At 41.9% G+C, this 17,976-nt stretch overlaps 1 protein-coding gene across 4 annotated transcripts in view; it reads left to right on the top strand.

The window, feature by feature from the left end:
* The window catches only part of tspan11 (tetraspanin 11), an 83,090-nt gene that overhangs the window by 10,212 nt on the left and 54,902 nt on the right, over positions 1-17,976 (top strand). For 2 of the 4 annotated variants that reach the window (XM_069164948.1, XM_069164945.1), the window contains exon 7: positions 647-733. In XM_069164948.1, coding sequence (XP_069021049.1) covers positions 647-733 — 87 coding nt within the window. Of the gene's footprint in view, positions 1-646; positions 734-1,855; positions 1,980-3,656; positions 5,190-17,976 lie in introns of those variants that run through there. The other 2 variants (XM_069164946.1, XM_069164947.1) reach the window with 2 other exon arrangements.

The following is a 17,976-nucleotide window of genomic DNA, read 5'->3' as shown; positions in this document are numbered from 1 at the left end:
CTGCTGTTTTCATACAATTTACTGACTAATTCAAACAGTTCGTGTCAAATGTAATTATTCTGAAACGGATTTTTTTGCCTTATTTTAGACTGTGAAAGACACAAAATAAGTTCAACAATATTTCACAGCCAAAATGTTTACCGTACACTCACAAGAGCACTTTTAAAAATTTCCTCATGCCCTGATATTTCACTACCTAAAATATAATAGAGAGAAGGAGGAAAACAAGGACAAAATAATACTGTAGTCTGAAGCTTTTCTCTGATGAAATGAGCTTTCTGGAAATGAATAATAGATGAGGTTTTGAATGATTATCCTTGCTGCACCGAGTACGCTTTTCCACCTTCGCGTGTCAAACTCTTCAGCTCCCCCCTCTTACCACGCACGGCGCATCATCTGCAGAGGCATAAACATAATGAATATGTCCACCTTCGCGTGTAGGTTCGGGATGAAAAATCAAATGTCATTTTTTGAGATCTGTGTTATAACCCACGCGTGTCCTGCAGGATGTCTTCTTATTTGCTGCAGCAGTTTTGATGTTAGCCATGCGGAAATGCAGACAGAGCAAACTTTAAGAAGTGTACAATCTGATCTGTTAAAAGGTATGTTTTGTCTGCGATACGATTTTTAACTTTGGACTCTGCAGGGCGGTTGCATCACGAAGCTGGAGCAGTTCCTGGCGGACCACCTCTTGGTCATTGGTGCTGTGGGGATAGGAGTGGCCTGTTTGCAGGTGAGTAAAATAGGACATGTAGTTCAGATGGTGGTTGAAGAAGCAGAAAACAATTATGCTGTCTTCCCCCTGAGTAAACTGATTTATTGAAGTCTAACTATTATTTAATCAAAAATGAGAAACTGCTTTAACCTTTGCGAAAGAAATCCTGCCCTTTTGTTGAACAATACTCAGGCTGATGGGTTTTAATCTCTCCATTACTGAAAAATGTACCATGGCAGGTCCACAACCTCGAAATGGATGCTGCTTTTCATCTCACCTTTGTCTCTCTGTCATCATTATCTGATTTCCTGTTATTAGATTTGTCCCATTTTGAAATGGACCCAAGCTTTTAAGCCTTGCAGAGCCCAAAGAGGCATATATGGATTCTTTTTTTCTTCTTCTTCGTAATTCTGTGCAGGCTGACCGCCCTCTTGTACTGTAGCTGCGCACCGCTTTGTAAATTAACTTGAGGGAAACCCGAGACCAAACAAACCTGCGCTGATATTTTCCAGGGGTATTTGTAAGACTGATGGACGTTTCTATGCCCACCATTTTGCATGCTGATCAGTTTTAATTAGGCGCCCGGGAAAAGAGATAAAGACATGAGGCCTGAATTTCTCTGCCATAATTATGGAGACCTGCAACTGCAAAACATGAGCGATGACCAGTCATGCAATCTCTGTGGCGCTTGCTGCCGTTTAGAGGAGCATTTAAAGGATGCAGCTTTCCATCAGCCGTTGCTGTAATGGGAGGCTTGTTTTTCAGCCTCAAATGATCTAAACGGACTGTGCTGAACATATAAATGAGGTGCTGAATATACCTGGACAGATGCACATAAAGTAGCAAATTCTATATCAGCCTGTTTAGTTATATTGAACACTTTTTAATCCAAGCAAATATTTGCTTTCCTTTCATGTCTTGTTCACTCTCTCTTCATGTTTGTGGATCTTCTTGTCTGTACTATATGTCACACTGATTGAACGTATCCAGTATGTCTGTCTGCTTAAATTCATGTTAGATTAGTTGTAGCTTTTGGTCAAAAAAACCTAAAGCATAAACAACCTTTATGTGCTGTGTACCACACTAATCTGTCTTCGGTGCGTTGAACTGTATGTCTTTACTCTATGTGTGTCACTGTAGCTGGCCGGGGCACTCTTGACAGCCTGCTTTATCTATCTGCTCTATAAAGAAGAGGAAGAGGACTTTGGTGCATTGTAATTTATCTCTAGAGCGCCTTGAGGGTTTAATCTAATGGAGAGACAAGGTTGGAGGGCATTGTGGATATTTGATATTTGACTACATGTTTGTGCTTGTGGTGCTGCCTGCTCTGTGTTAAGTGTGCAGCTCTGCTGTCTGCTTGCGTTATGAACCAACATGTTGCTGCTTGGCTTTGGCTGCATGTTCCAGATTGTTGCTCTGCATGTCGTGATCCGGGGCTTCAGGAGTGACAAGGATGTGACGACTCGAGAAAGGTCAATCACATCCTGAGAATGGCTTGATTAATCACACGCGACCTGCTGCTGCACAGTGATTTGGTTCACAAGAGCATGATCCATATCTCTACACAGTACTGCTTCATTCCGCTAGCTGCGTGTATTTACTGAGGTTTTGCTCTACTCCCGTACTTTAAAATGGAACCTTATTGTCAGACTTCATGGTACTTTTCTACGAAGATGGTAAATAGTTATGGGGTGGATATATTAGGCGGTTTTTATATAATTCCATTTTAATCTGATATTTACAGAAGTTGGAAGCTGGAATAATTACCTTACTTGACCTCGATGAATTTTTTTCAAATCTACTGCAACTGACAGAATAGATAATACATCATACACATCGTATTTTTATACTGATACCTCCTGTTAGATTACCACTTACAAAAAGCATTAGTGTTGTTGCTATAGTTACTTGCAATCTAAAATAGACTATCACAAACTTTCTTGAATAGAGACTTTGAGTTGTTTGGGATGCCTAAATATACAATTTTGCCACCCAACTGCATGTGTGTATATATATATATATATGTATATATATATGTATGTATATATATATATATATTTATTTTTTTTATTATTCTTATTTAACACTGTTGCTTTTTAAAATCACCCGTCTTCTGAAATTAAGCTTGAAGGAAACAAAAAGCCGAGAAGCTGCTTTTCCTAAACTTTATACCTCATGTCATCGTTCTCTGAGCTGAAATGTCGGTCTTCCTTTGTGCCTCTTCATATCTTCACTGCTGGTTGAGACGAAGGGAAGTAGTCTGAAACTTGCTTAAAGAGAGATAGTGATGAGTCAATAAACAATGCTGACTCGTTTGACAAGGCTTTCTCAGAGGCCTTTTAAATACTCAAAGATGGAATCTGGACACTTGCCTGTTCATCCATCAGGCCCGGTAGGCCCCCGTGGCGTCAATCAATCTTTACTCCATCCTCATTCGTAGCAGTGCTTCTGCAAATGATCATGTAGATTCCTTCTGGTTCTACTTCCATCTGTATGCTCACCTTAATGTCAAGAGATCACAGCATCTGATCATCCATGTTTATGAATGTAGGATCGTAGAATTTAAGAAACAATGATTTGGAACGATAGTTGTGACTTTTTTGACCGCAAAATATTTTTACTGTAGTAAATTTTAGTTTTGGGTCATTTTGCTGTGAAAAAACACAATAAAGATTCATGTTTGTGCATGGATCGGCTTTGTCACCCCACTGCCTGCTTCATTTTGTTTCCGTTTATGCAAATCTGCGCGCACACATGTGTTGCTGCAGTAATGGCGCCTTGACTCCTGACATCCCCACAGCAACCAACTTTCCAGCAGTCTCTAACCTCCATCACCCTTAACCCTCCTTTCCCCCCCACAGTCAATAAATAGCATGCAAGCTTCCTGCAGTTTGCAAGGTGACAGAGTGGCACTCTTTGACCTAACACTTCCTGTTTTCAGATCTGTGGGATGGTGTTCACCTGCTGCTTGTACAGAAGGATCAAAATGGAGCCTTACTGAGCACACCGGCCCCCCAACACACCACTTCAACAGGCAGATGGAGCTTGACCTGCCGACCCCTAACTTCAACCTCGGAATCATGAATTCTGACTTGATCTAAGCCAAGTGCGCACACTTGTTTCAGCTCACCTACATCACAGTCAGAAACTAATCACGCCGTTGACTAAACAGGCTGACGTTAAACTCCTTCTTGTACGTTGTGGTAAAATCCGATGGATGTTCCCTGACTGCGATCTTGGCTTACTTAAGCATCATATCTGGTTACATCATTGCCTTGGCTTAGACGCATGCTTTAATTTGAGCAGGTCTGAAAAAACGGGCTGTAGTTCATTCATATTGCCTGTTACACAACTAATAATGATGCAAATTGATTGAACATCTTTTCTATCTGCAGATTTATATAATATACTGCATTCCAGTACTTGAATAAGCTGAGTAAAGGCACTCTTACTCTTATGTCCATGTTAGTGAAGAAAGGGGATTTGTCGTTGTATCTTTTGTAAACTCAATGTGCCTTTTTGTTCATTCCACTGGTAAATGATTATGTATGAATTCTGTGCCCGAAGTCGTTAAAGGGAGCTGACAACACACTGTGACAAACTGCAGCAAATGAAATCGGCTATATTTATATTTCTAGTTATGCCTTTATTCCTGACATTAGCACTTCATGTTGAACCGTATGATAGTGGTCATAATGACATTTTTAATACGGGTAATACTCAAATGTAGGGCTACAAACATGAGGACTATATATATATATTTTTTTTTTTCCAACTATGAAACAAAAGTCATTTACTGACTGCAAACACATTTCTGAATTTCTAACTCCACCTAGTGGCTGGCACTGGTCATCTACTCTACCTATACTCTGTTCATGTATTATACATCCATAAACGGTATATACAAGGAATACATCTAAGAGTTTTAACATCAACACACTTCATCTTCTGTCTATTTTATGCTTATTCTGATACTTTCCAAGACACTGAGGTTTTGGTCTCTCCAATGAAGAAGCTGGCCATTCTGTGAGTCAAAGAAAGCAAGCGCCATGTGGCTTTTTATGTCTAATCTTTGAATTGCCATCCCCTTTGTTGCTATAGTATAGCTACTACACTAAATGTTATTCAGTAAGTATTACATCTTATGAAGTAAGACTAATGCATTCTCTCTGGATATAGCTGCCTCCGTTTCAACAATCCGGCTGGCATTTTTTTTTTTTTTTTTTTTTTTTTTAACATTCAAAACCTTCACAAGAATCTGACGCCGTGGTCGAGACGCCGTTCTCTGTAAAGGGATCTAAGGATTTGTGTGTACTGTGTGTATTGTGTTTCTGATAAGACTTCCAAATGAAGGGTGCAGATGTATGTTACTGATTGTTGATGAGCTATAACATTGGCATGTGTTCCCCACCCACCGGCTGCTGTATTCAAAACATTGATCTGGAAGACATAAATAAATGTTTAAATATCGTTACATTAAGAAATTGCATTGTGATAATGAAAGACAAGTACAGCCGGTGTTGACAGAATGTTACGATGCCATGATTGCAGTTTGGCGGTGCACCAGTTGATTAGGTTATGATTATGGAAAATGATGTTTGGTTAAGTCAGTTTATTTATCTAGTTTGTCCATGAGGGATTTTTGTCAAGTTTTTACAGCATGTAACGTTTTGCCATAGACTCGTATAACCAAGATATATGTCGGCTTTAGTAGGCCACTAGAGGGAGACGAAGCCTTTCCATTTGCTGCAGTGTACTCTTGTAATCCATTAGAGCATCTCAAATGATGCTGTTTACGTGACGATGACCTGATGGAGCCAGGATGGTTTTGCCATGTGGTCAGAGTTCCCAAATAGGAATGGAAACTATTACCTGATTGTTTTATTGTCTTTGTAAAGATTCGGTTTTGACAGAGCCTCAGAAACCTGCCAAATTAGGCAACGCAAGGCAAGTTTATTTTTTATAGCACATTTCAACAACAAGGCAATTAAAAGCGCCTCACATAAAACCATTAAGAGCATCAAAACATCAGGCAAAAGAAAAGGGACATTTACAAACAATTAGGAAATCAGAGCTAGCGTTTTTGATAGAAACTGCATTTGTCTTGTGTGTTAGTCCCTGATTGAATCAGGAACTTTGATGCGTGAGAGATGAACCCTGCTTTGCTGCTTATTGTAATAGACAAGCTGCAGTAATGCAACTGAATTTATTCCTGTTAAAAAAAAACAACGCATCACTTGTGGTTTTTCCGTAAAGTGCCTGCCGATTAACACGCGCGTCAAATTCAGTTTGCTCTTCAAAATGGACTTGCATTTTCTCATCATATTCGTGTCGTTGCTTTAATAACCTCATGTATTTGTAATTTATACGAACTGTGGCAAAGTATTCCAAGATAATGCGAGCTGGAGTAAGATCCCAGGATGAGGTTTTTTCACGTTATCGTGCAACGTGCGGGCTTCAGTAGGACGATGTCGCGGACTGACCCGTTACGTGTGGGGTCTCCCACAATTCCACATCGGAAAAATCTCTTGTGTTCCCAGTTGAAACCACATTCATCCATGATGCAGAGCTTGTGCACTTCTGCGTGCTTTTAGGGTCTTGTTTAGGGAATGTCTCTACATATTATACACCATGCCATGCACACAAGATTATTCATGCATTATTGTTTGTGCTATATTGTTGCCATATGACCTAACTCTTTTGAAGAACAACTTTTCCGTCTCTCTTTCTTTCTTTTTTCTTTTTTTTTTTCTCCTCGGTGCTCTAGATTACTTCGAAGACGCCGTGTCGGTTCAGAGCGATCTATCATTGTCACCCATTTAGGAAAAGAGGGGAAAAAGTTTGAAAAGACTTTTGGATGTTCTCCAAAATGTGCCTTCAGCGAGCCTACGTAGAGTCTGTCAGTCCCTTCGTCTTCATCAGCTATCGGAGGATGGCTCTCATTTCCCGCAGATGTCACGCACGCCGCAATGCGGACACACTGACAAGACAGAAACACGGGCGCGCGCACAACTCGGGAGGCTGCACACATTAGCGTGCGGTTTACACCCTTTGCCCGAAGCAGACCCGTGAGGGAGAATTGGGAGCAGCTGGAGGTTCACCACTTCCCATGTGTTTGAGGCCTGGTCGCATCCAGCCTCCGTCCTCGTCACGTCGCAGCTGCGTGGAAGTTACCGAAGAACGCGTGCTTCGATAACATTTATCTGTCGACCGACAGCGCGCGTTTGCGTGCGCACAGGTGAACGCAGGAGTAACCTGCGGTTTGTACCCGGAGCGCGTGTTCCCCCGCACGTTGGCCTGCTACCACACATCTTGAGTGATGGCTTTTCTTCGTCTGAGAGACGTTCGTTTCAGCGCTCATAAAACGTATTCTGGCTTTTGGCCTCAGGGAGTACACCTGTGTTCAATATGTGCAGAAATACTCGGGGCTTCAGTTGTGGTGATTTGAGAGCTGCTGCGCCTTTTGTCATAATAGATGCGTGGGGGAAAGAACGTCTGTAACGCATTTTGTGTTCACTGTAACCGGCCCGAAGGTGCACAAGTCTGGTTCAAGATCTGTTGCGCTGCCATGGTTCTTGAAAGAGCCTCGGTTTGCATGTCCTGTGAATCAATACGTGTCTGGAACCAGGATGACGCCGGTGTCCATGGATTGTTTTTTTGCTTGGGCCCTGCAGCTTACCAGACCTGTCTGAGGCAAACCGTTCATAAGGAAGACATTTGAAGTTAAGTTAAGACCGTCGGACTTGCAGACTGCTACAAAGGTGGGTCACATTAGGTTGAATGTCAGTTTGCATTCAGTCAGCTGTTAAAATGGTCTGGAAATGGACTTTAAAGGAACATGACAATCAATTAAGATACAATAAGTCTGAATTGTCTGTCTGCAAACAGCAGGTGCTTTAGTGACTCTGTACTGTGTAACGGCAGAATCTGAATTTACCTTCATATAACACAGGGAGTACCTGCCCTGTGTTTCCAGTGTTTAACGACTCACCACCTCGAGGATCCAGCAGAGTAGCATCATTCATGAATCATACTTGATATTTATTATGAAATATAGAACCCAGGTCGAGTTTGCGTGGCCCAGTTTGGTCCAGATCAAAACCAGTCCTCTTGTCAGATTCGGCTTCTAAATCGAGGTTGACCTTCATACTGCGACTCGTCTCTCAACGAGTGTGCGTCTGGCCTGCAACACATTAGCTCTGGCCGTAAATGTGTTCGACAGACTTCTGCAAAGATCAAAGGCGGCGGGAAGGAGATCGCATGTTTAGATAACTTCACCACTGGACGTCAAGGCTTAAGAGCCCGAAGACCAGCACGCTAGCACAAATCGAAACCGAATATTTGTCCTTATTGAGCAAAAAATACTTTTATTGGCATTTAGAAATGAGTGTAAGTGCCAAAGTGGACATGCGCTCATCCCAGGCACACAATAGTTGCTGCATTTCCTCCAAAGGCTTCAAAAATGCTCACTATGAACTATATCAATAGGAAATCCCTTAGATTTCCCTGGAAATACAAAGTCAACTCTACTTTGTCACAAGTCAGGGTCTCGGTTGTTTTCTTTTCTTTTGAATGTCAAGATAACAACAATTTTTGAGGCAGTGGTTCCCTTTCTGCTGGTTGGGATCCAAGGTGAACCGGCAGGTTTAGAAAAACAGGAAAGATAAATAGTTGTGTCACGCAAAATTATGTTTATTTCTCTGAATTATGTGCTATTACATTACTGGATAGTTTTGAAATTGGAATCTCTGGTGGAAATGGCCATGACATGCAGACACAGTTCAATCTGTGACGAAGAGACGGCGAATTTATGTCAAGTCATCACAAGCTAAGAGTGTGAGTAAATGCTGTCTAAATGCAGGCAATGTTTTCGGGTGTAACAATTTACTTTAAATAACATCCTGTTTCTCTGCCATCATACTTAATTAAGAAAATTGCAACTTAACTCATCTCGGCTCTGTTGTCTCGTGTTGCCCAAATTGTGTCGCCCCAACAAATTACAAATATGGCACCTATGTATATATATATATTAAAAAAAAAATAATCTGGGTTATGGGTGATGTCACATTATATCATCATAGAGAGACATGGCAGCTTGAGATGCTACAGTTTTGTGCTGATACCAGCAACAATAAATCTATCCAGAACAAGTTTCCCTACTGAGGTGAATTTAATATGACCGACTCCCAGACTTTTATTGTAATATTTATGTGTCGCACAGAAATCTGACAGTGGGGCTGTGAGTGCCTATTCCAGATGCCAAAGTGTTTGTCACTTGCTTCTCAGCACCCCCCCGCCCCCACAGTTGAGAGCGCTGTGGTTTCTGAAGTATTTGTGTGTGTGTGTTTCCCTGTGTGTGTGGGAGGGTCTTTGTCCATGGGAGAATGAGTTTATATGGAAACAAACTTCAGAAAGTGTTTCAAGACGGCATTTCAAAAGACCTCCTGTCTGATAATGATGATGAGCATCACGTTGATGAAGGCGTTGATTGATACCAAACAGATGTCCGGGTTACACAACCTACATCGGGACATGTTGAACTTCCAGCACAGGTATCATCGTGAGTAATTAGTAAGGCACTGATGGAAAAAAAAAAAAAAAAATCGTTTCGATTCGTCCTCAGGAGCTGTGCCTTCGTGCTGAAACTTTGACATGAAGAGTGATGTCCTTTTGTGTAACTGACCACCATCAACCACTTTGATAGATACCGACAGTTAAATTAGTGTGCTTACATCATCTAGGTTTGTGTATCAGTGTGTTTGTGTAACACCCATTCTTTGTACTGAATAGATTGTTGTGATTTGTGGTATGTGATCAGAGTTGCTTACATTACACCGTACGTGACTGACTTGTTTCCCAGGACAAGTCAGAAAGAGTGAAAAAAAAAAAAAAAAGAGTAGAAAGAGTGAAAAAAAAAAAGAGGGGGTTTCAAAGTGATGGATGCTGCGTTGCTTCTATGTGGTAAAGCGGGCCAACAAGGCGCTGGAATTTCATGCTTCAAGTATGTCGCTGGTGCTGAACTTTAACATGGCTTCTTTGGCATTTACTGACGGTGTCTATACACTGTAATTCATATGAGCCGAGTGGTGTTTCTGTTTAAAGCAATGGCTGGAGTCTGTAAACTTTTACAATCTGGCTGTAGTCTGTCTCCGCACCCTATGGATTGCTCTTTGGTTTGCATGCACAAGCAAAAACTACAGCTTTGCAATTTTCTGTACAGGATAAAGAAAATCCCACAAAAAGGCAAAAGCAGCTGGAACAATTTGTTTTGAAAAATTCTTTTATTCAGAAAAAAAACAACGTTTTTAGTGCGAAAGCATACTGAGTGCCCCATGTGCAGTTGTTTGTGGTTGCACATCTGTACAAGTAACGCACATATGGAGTTTGTGTATAAGATTTCTGCAGGATATCAATAAGAGCTACCTTTCCAGTCAATGAAACACATGACGGACAGCTTTCCCTGAAATGAAGAGAAGTGGTGTTGGTTTAAACACAGAGCTGTGAGCTGGAAAGGATAAAGCTTTTGTATAAAAACAGATTAGTCTGTCAACCTGTGTTTGTTTATGCTCCAAAGATGAATAGAATAGGAAGGAGCGGATATGATATTTGGAAGGGGAATGTATTTATCATATGCAAAAAAAAAAAGAAAAAAGAAGGGGGCACAGCAACCAAATAGCGTGAGAGGAAGTTCTGCTTCTTCCTCCGAGATTGATGGCATGGAGGAGAGCATGGGAGCGACCTTGACTTGGTCATGAGATTGGTGTGAGCTCGGAGCAAGAAACAGAGAGGGAGAGTTTGTAATCAGTAAACAGGCTCACTGATGCCCTTTGGGAAGTAAACACGAAGACATTAGGCATGCTGCCATCGTAGCGTATGGCCTCGAGAGTTAAGATAGAGGCAATAAAGACAGATGGCAAATTGGTGGAAAGGGAGGGGGAAAGATGTCTGGACTTAGAAAATGAAAATGCCCCGGCATCCCAGTGTGATGCTTATTCTTCGCTTCAGAAAGCTTTTGTCAAATAGCATTTTTGAAAACCTGCAGGCAACTTTTGAAACAATCATCCAAAGATTCCCACTCCGTTTATACATTTTATTCTATAGTAAACATCTCTTTAAAGCGCTGCTTTTTTTTTTACTGTGGCAGGATTTTTTTTTTTGGGCATGCCTTAAGTGTCACACTCTGTTCATGTACTAACGATCATGTAATAGAAAGGTATTGCTGAATCACTTTTTTGGCTTCTTAAACATTACAAGGGACTATGAGATGCTCTGTTAATATGTAAAAAAAAACAAAAACATGTTACACAGGTTTAATATCGTTTTAACGTGTCAAATCTGAGTTGATCAGGAATTTACCTTATTTCGGATGTGCATTACAGTATTGCAAAGTTTTAAAGCCCTCGTCTTCTCCCACTTCTCCAACATCTGCCAGCACTCGTATCCATTTTTACCGCCTGAATTATCTGACATTCTTTTGTGTAAGACTCGACACACCTCTAATACAGCATATAAAGCAACCATATGGATTTCCTCGTGATCAGGCTGATCAGGAAATTATGTGTTTACAAAAACTAATATCCAAATTGTCGGTGTCACGACAGCAGTGCACAGCGAGGTATTTATCTTTAATTTATCCTTGATATGAATATTATTTTGACATTCATGAAACTCTCATGCAGATTTAGAAATATAAACAGTGTATAGTATTTCATAGGAGTGTGGTGCCGTATAGGCCCCGACGCACCCAATTTCGTTCCTCGCGGACAGAAGGGTGCGTGTTCAGCTTTAAGGTGTGCAGCTGTGGGAGCTGCAGAGTCTTCACGTCTGGATATTCTTTTCAACACCAGCTCGGATTAAATGTGTCTCAATAAATCAGGGTTTATCCAGTGAACATGATTTTGAATGTCCTAGTGGTCGGTGCTGGTGTCTGATGCGTCCCATCTGTGGAACATATTTGCAAGTAAAATGATTACAAGCTGATGCCATTTCTAAACAGAGCGAGCATCACTCGCAGGGTTTTTCGTGTAAAGTAGACCTTTACTGATATCGAGAAACTTTGTCGCGTATGCGCTTGTTACAATAAACTGTTTGAATCGGCCTGAAAAGAAAAGAAAAGTGGACTTACCTTTGAGTGTATTAAATTTTTGCAAGTTTGAGTAAATTATGTACTGTAAAGACAGTTTAAAGGAACTACTTCCCATTACTTTCCCACTTTTTGATTTAACGTGTGAAAAAAAGTACACGGGACAAACAAAATGCAGCATCAAATGCAAACAAAATAGAAAACGGGAGGAGAAAAGGGTGGACTTTTCTGATGAAGTAAAAAGTATAAAAAGTAAAAAGCTCCCAAAAGTACGTGTAAATTCCCCATTACGTGAGGTATTAACATGTCCTCAGCATCTGGATAACTTATCTGGACATGGGAAACTATATGTTAATGCAACGTGTAATTGCATGCAGAACAACCTGGTCATATTCTGAAGGAAATCATCAGTCCCACATGTTGAAAGAACTCCAACTCTTCCTGCTATCTCGACGAAGCCCAGCAAAAGCTACATGTGGTAACAGTCAGCTAGTGAATCTTAAAAAAAAAAAAAAAAAAAAAAGGGGATTTATAAAGGGTTGAAGCCCGTTCACGAAGTACAGAAGTAATGCAAGGCTTGATAACACTGTGCTGACACAGCGGTGTTCAAATAATACTGGAAAGTATGCGATGGATGGAAGAGAAGTCTGCTTCAGTGCTAAAGCAAAATAAAACAAAAGAGAGATGAAACAGCTCACCATATTTGACGAGTCTTAGCCCAACTAATGTAAATATAGAGATCCAATCACTGTGTTTGCGGAACCTAATAACAAAAACGCATTTTAATACGAGGTGTTAATGAAAATATAATTGGTTATTTGAATATATCCATAAATATCTGCAAATACATTTATTTTTAGTCCAGGAATATGTCTGTAAATAAAAGAAGTACAAGTTTACATGAATGAATTACACTTTTGACTTCAAGGGTCAACTCCTCTTTTTTTTTTTTTGCTCTCAGGTGATTTGAGTTGTAGACACGATGGCTAAAAGATTTATTTGTGACAGTTTGAACTTTGAGTGTGGTTTGGTGCACAGACAGTTCAGCAGACATTGGTAAGCTGTTTCTTCTGTGTGGCAGGGAAAGTTTCACCAATACTGTGACCACAAGTGTGTGTGTGTGTGTGTGTGTGTGTGTGGAAGGAAGAGCAACTTTGGATGACTTCAGCACTTCATCGCACAGACACTCACACACATACCACTCACTTCTTGTGCTCCGCCAGAACAGGATTCATGCTCCACATAACACAGACGGTCTCTGACACACATGCCTCACATTACTGCTGGCGTCTTCTTTGCTGCTCACAGTGAGCTGCATGCATTTTTTGTGCGCGTGCGTCCAGGACTATCTATTTACACATGTTTGCACGGGAGATGTCCCCCAACAGAATCCCATTTACTTCAGCAGTATACTTTACACTTCAGTGTTGGCTAGAGTCTGCGTTGAACATTATAATAACAGGATTAGGATGAGACTGGAAAATTGAACGTGAACTACACTACTCTGTGTGTCCACCAGATGGACTCGCTGCTCCAAATGGACGTTTTGGCGCAAAGCAGGCAGGCTTCCCTTTCTAGCTTCTCTCCTTGTTAGAAGTGTAAAACCTTCAACTTGGACTGTGCGCTGATGGCTGTGATGATGGCAAACATGTGTATCATGTCTTAAGCAATCCTCAGTAAAACAAGATGAGGCTTTAACAAATATTATGTGGCCCAAAAGAAATTTGGAACTGTTTTTTTTCCCCCGTACTTATTTCTTCGGGTTGCATTCTGGCTTTGGTATTCATTGTTCTCATTAATGGTGCTCGAAGAACACTGTAGAAAATGAAAAAAAAAAAATAGTCGTGGTAATGAATAAGTAATTGTGTTTTTTTTTACACATGGAACAAACAGAAACAGATGCAGGGGGCAAGTTCACATGGGCACTAAAACAATCACCATGGAGACCAGGATTTAAGCGTGTTTAGTGTGTGTGTGTGTGTGTGTGTGCGCGCCTTGCGTGGAGAGCACATGTGTGTGCAGGCTCACGTGTGATGTTTTACGAAAGCCGGCCTGACGTCTATTACAGAAGTGTCTCTCAGTGTAAAGATGAACATGCCTCCATTTGGCAAGCTGAATGCCCGTCTCTGGCCAACTGGCGTTGTGTGATTGTGATGAAAAGCAGGGTAGGTGTTGGTGATCGTCACACGAGCACAGAAACGGGATCTGAAGGCAGAATTGTATTTATGAATAGAAACAGCCGTGCACAGGCTCCCTTGAATGAATTCCTTAATCTTTGACCACCGTCGGGTTTTAGCAGTGCTATAAAACGACTCTTCTAAGTGATGATGGTGTAAAAAGAAAATCTCTTACAGTACAAACAAGATAATCAGGGAATCCTGTCACAACAAAAACGACTGCTTCTCCCGGACACTTATTGACACGCTTCCATTTTAATTCAATATAACCACTGTGTGCCTCTTGAGACAAAGAGTGTCACCGCCCGCCGCAGATTTCTGCCAGTGCTCATTATGCAATCCTAAGCTTTGATAATTCCTCCAGTGCACCGTTTAATTAGAAACACATGGCCCCGCGATCGCAGAGGAGCACAGAGCTTCTAATGTCTATACAGCCTGCGCCATGAGTAATTGTTTCTCCCTTGCTAGTGCCGAGCCATTTTTTAACCTGCTGACAGCCAGCAAGCAGCAGCAGCAGGAGGAGGAGGAGGAGGAGGAAGGAGAGGGAGATGACGGAGAGAAAAGAGAAGAATAGGTGATATCGACTAATCCATATCAGAGTTTTGTATTCTTATTTGGTTAAGAAAGGATATGGGGAGGAGTGAGGAGCAGACACAAAGGCTGTGAATGCGGAGGCCAGTTATATTCCTCCCTTTATTCGTCTTTTTTTTTTCTTTCCTTCTTTTCATTGCTTTCCTCTCAGCCAGAAGTTGTTAAGAGTGAGGGAGGTCCCAGGTGTGCTGGAGACCAATGGAGGCTGACATCATGACAGGACACTTCATCAAAGCCTGTGGAGGCTGTTTGGATACCTGCCCGGGCTGAGGAAGAACTGTTATAGCTTCTATATACTGGAACACTTCCACTTCACCTGATATCGAGTTTTTGATGGGTGTATGAGAGAAAGACCAAGTGCTCTCATTTTTTTTTTTTTTTTTTTTTAGGATATCTTGGAGACTTCTCTTTTTCCGTTACTTGTCACCCCTTTCGAAAATTGATTTGTTGCCATGGATATGATGTTCTTTGTCCCGACTTACCCTTTGACTTAGCTTTTTACTTCAAAAGCTTCCTGATTCAGTGCACACAAACATAGAAACAGCTATGACCTTAAAGATTAAATGAAGGATTGATTTAGTAAAAGTTCACTTCTACTTGAGGTGAGAAACAGGAGCAGAAGTTACTTCTGACAATAGCTTATGTATTTCTTAAAGTCATGTATCTGTTATTGTAAAAAAAATGTACAAGTACACTTCTTTTGGACATGATAAAACTGATGTCATGAGGGCTGAAACAAGCAGTCATCTCATCGACAAGTCAATTGGCAGAAAATGCTCTACATTTTTTTTTTCATTCTTTAATCTGCTGCTTTTCTCTGTTTTGTATGAATGAAAATGAAATGTCTTTTTTTTTTTTTTTTTGTCTGCTTGTCATGCAGACAAAACAAGCAACTCGAAGACATCAGGACGAAAGCTATGAAATGATGCATTTTTCACTATTTTTGGATTTTATTGTGGACTGAATGAGTAATCAGTCAATCAAAACAAAACATAAAATGTAAGGTAACACTGAGGACGTGAGGTTCTATTCTCGGTGAGCGGATTTCCACTTGTCAGTCGTCCCCGTGTTGAACTTTGCCACGCTGTGTCCCACGCCTATCTCCTCTTTGTCAGATGTCAGTCATTCCTGGCCAGCGGGCGCTGCCCTGCTGGGTGGTGTGTAAGCCGAACTCAAATACCCACAGCTGTTCACAGCCATTTTAGATGGAAAGATGGAGGGGGGGGGGGGGGGGGGGTGTTAGAGGAAAGAGGGAGGAGAGCGGAACTTGTGAACTTCTTCTCCCGTCTTTCTGGTTCTCTCTGTGCCCTGTCCAGAATAACCATTAAGCTGCTGTGGTTGGAGTCCCAGCTCACATGACTCAAATCCTCCTCCGTGGGAGCTAACTGTTTGGCACCTTCCGCTCGTTGGGCTGATGATGTCACTGATCTGGGGGCCCCCTCGTGGTCATCGGGGGGGAGGGGGGGTGATGTCACAAAACTGGCGACGTCGTGAAGCTCGAGCTGCTGACGGACAGCTTGGTGTGTTTGTATGGCGCAGATGGTTGGGGATGGGAGAGGAGGAGGGACTCGGGGTGCCAGCATGCAGGGTGGCAAAGACGCTTCTTATCAAGTGGTGCCACATGCGGGCTCTGATGTGCCATTGTGACAGGATGTTTTTCTCCTTTTCATCTAATTCTGTCTCCTATTGTCTATTCTTTTCTCCATTGATCCTCTTCGCCTCATTCTCCTCAAAGTCATTAATTAATTTCTCTTTGGCCAATGCTTTTTTTTGGGGGGCTTCTTCTTTGTCTTTTTGTCTCTTTGTCTTTCTGTTTCCAGCTCGCTATCTTTCCTCGATCTCTTTCAATTTGCCAGTGTGTTTGTGGCGGTTTATCTAAGTCTCTCATCAGTGATCTCTTTAGCTCTTTCCTGCTCCGTCTCCTCTGTTTCTAATTGGAATGCTTTTTAATCCCTCTCTTTGTCTCTCTCACTTCCTCGTGTGTTTGTTTCCCTCTTGCCTTCTTTTCCTCTCTCCTTCCCTTCATCCCTCCTCTTATTCTTTGTCTGGGATTGTCTTTTTCTCCTTTGTGTGCTCTGACAGGCCTCTTCCTCTCATTGATAGTGATGGCAGGCTCAGCCCCGCTTCATAGTGCTGCTGATATTTTTCCCACTGGAGACCCCACTGTTGCTGCTGCTGCACCCTCCCACCCCCTAAAAAAAAAATGGACAGACCCCCCCCCCCCCCTCCCTTGCTGCCTCCCTCCCTTACAATCCATACTTCTCTTGTTTCCTCGAGCTCTGCCAAGCTCCTACTATTCAGCAGGGGAGAAATTCAACAAGACTGGTTTGTTTTGGAGAGTCACTAGGCCCCAGCATCATAGAGATTAATGCTTAGACATTTAGGGATGACATTTATGAGGCATGGACGGGGGTAAAATATCGAGGAAAGGGAAATAGTACTAGTTAGTGGAGTGATCTTTTGCCTCCACACAGCACCACTTCAGAGGGAGAGACAAAATGAGGATTTACGTGTGTTTGTGGGGCAAAGAAAGAGACCACGTCAGTGTGTAAGATCAAGTCCTCATCCAAAATGAAGTTCCCATCGCAGCGAGGCATCCCTGCATTTGCCACCTCAGCATCCTTCAGTGAAATGCTAGTGGTCATTCTGATTGATGGCAAGAAACCCACAGCCAGCTCAGTGTTAAAGTAACTTAATCAAATAATTCATTTCTCAGCTATTTGCGCCGAGTATCCATCAATGCGTGTATCGACACTGCCTTCAGTTCGAAGTAATCACTGCACTTGAACATACAGCAGGCATGAATCCATCCATAAATGTCTCCAATTATATCTGCCTTTCGCAGAATGATGGATACTGCTCAAGGACTGTAAAAGGCTGTTTACTCTGTTCTGTACTCTGACCTGCACAACACAGAAGGTTCGAGGGGAGAAGTTTTCAATATGGCGCCAAATTACAATGGATCTGAGAAGAATTAGAACATGCACACTGCTCCCACTCAGCACCGAGGTCCATCACTCTTCACAGCCATGTGATCAATGGGACTGAGACAGTGTAGCCAAGCTGCTATCCATTCTCATTACTGACACCGCTGTTCGCTGCTGCTGCTGCTTTCTCCTTGTTGTCCGCCAGAGGCTGAGAGAGTCTGTGTGTGTGTGTGTGTGTGTGTGTGTGTGTGTGTGTGTGTCCGTCATCTTGTCAGAAGCACTGACGGAGACGATTTGCAGTCCTGTTGAAGGGAGGTTTCGAGTTGCTGTGTCGTTCGTGATGTCTCCATGTTGTTCAGTGCGTGCAGCTGTGCAGTTGTCTTTTCAGTAGCATCACCGTTGATTTAAAAACTGAGATTTCTTTCTCCTGCTCTAGAACTTGACACCCTCACATTTTGGACCTTATTTTTGATAGATCAAAAA

This window comes from Embiotoca jacksoni, unplaced genomic scaffold, assembly GCF_022577435.1.
Source record: "Embiotoca jacksoni isolate LCO1_2020_lvr unplaced genomic scaffold, fEmbJac1.0.p SCAF_32, whole genome shotgun sequence".
Taxonomy (NCBI): domain Eukaryota; kingdom Metazoa; phylum Chordata; class Actinopteri; family Embiotocidae; genus Embiotoca; species Embiotoca jacksoni.
The sequence above is the reverse complement of the archived record's forward strand: the minus strand, read 5'-3'. Positions and strand labels throughout refer to the sequence as shown.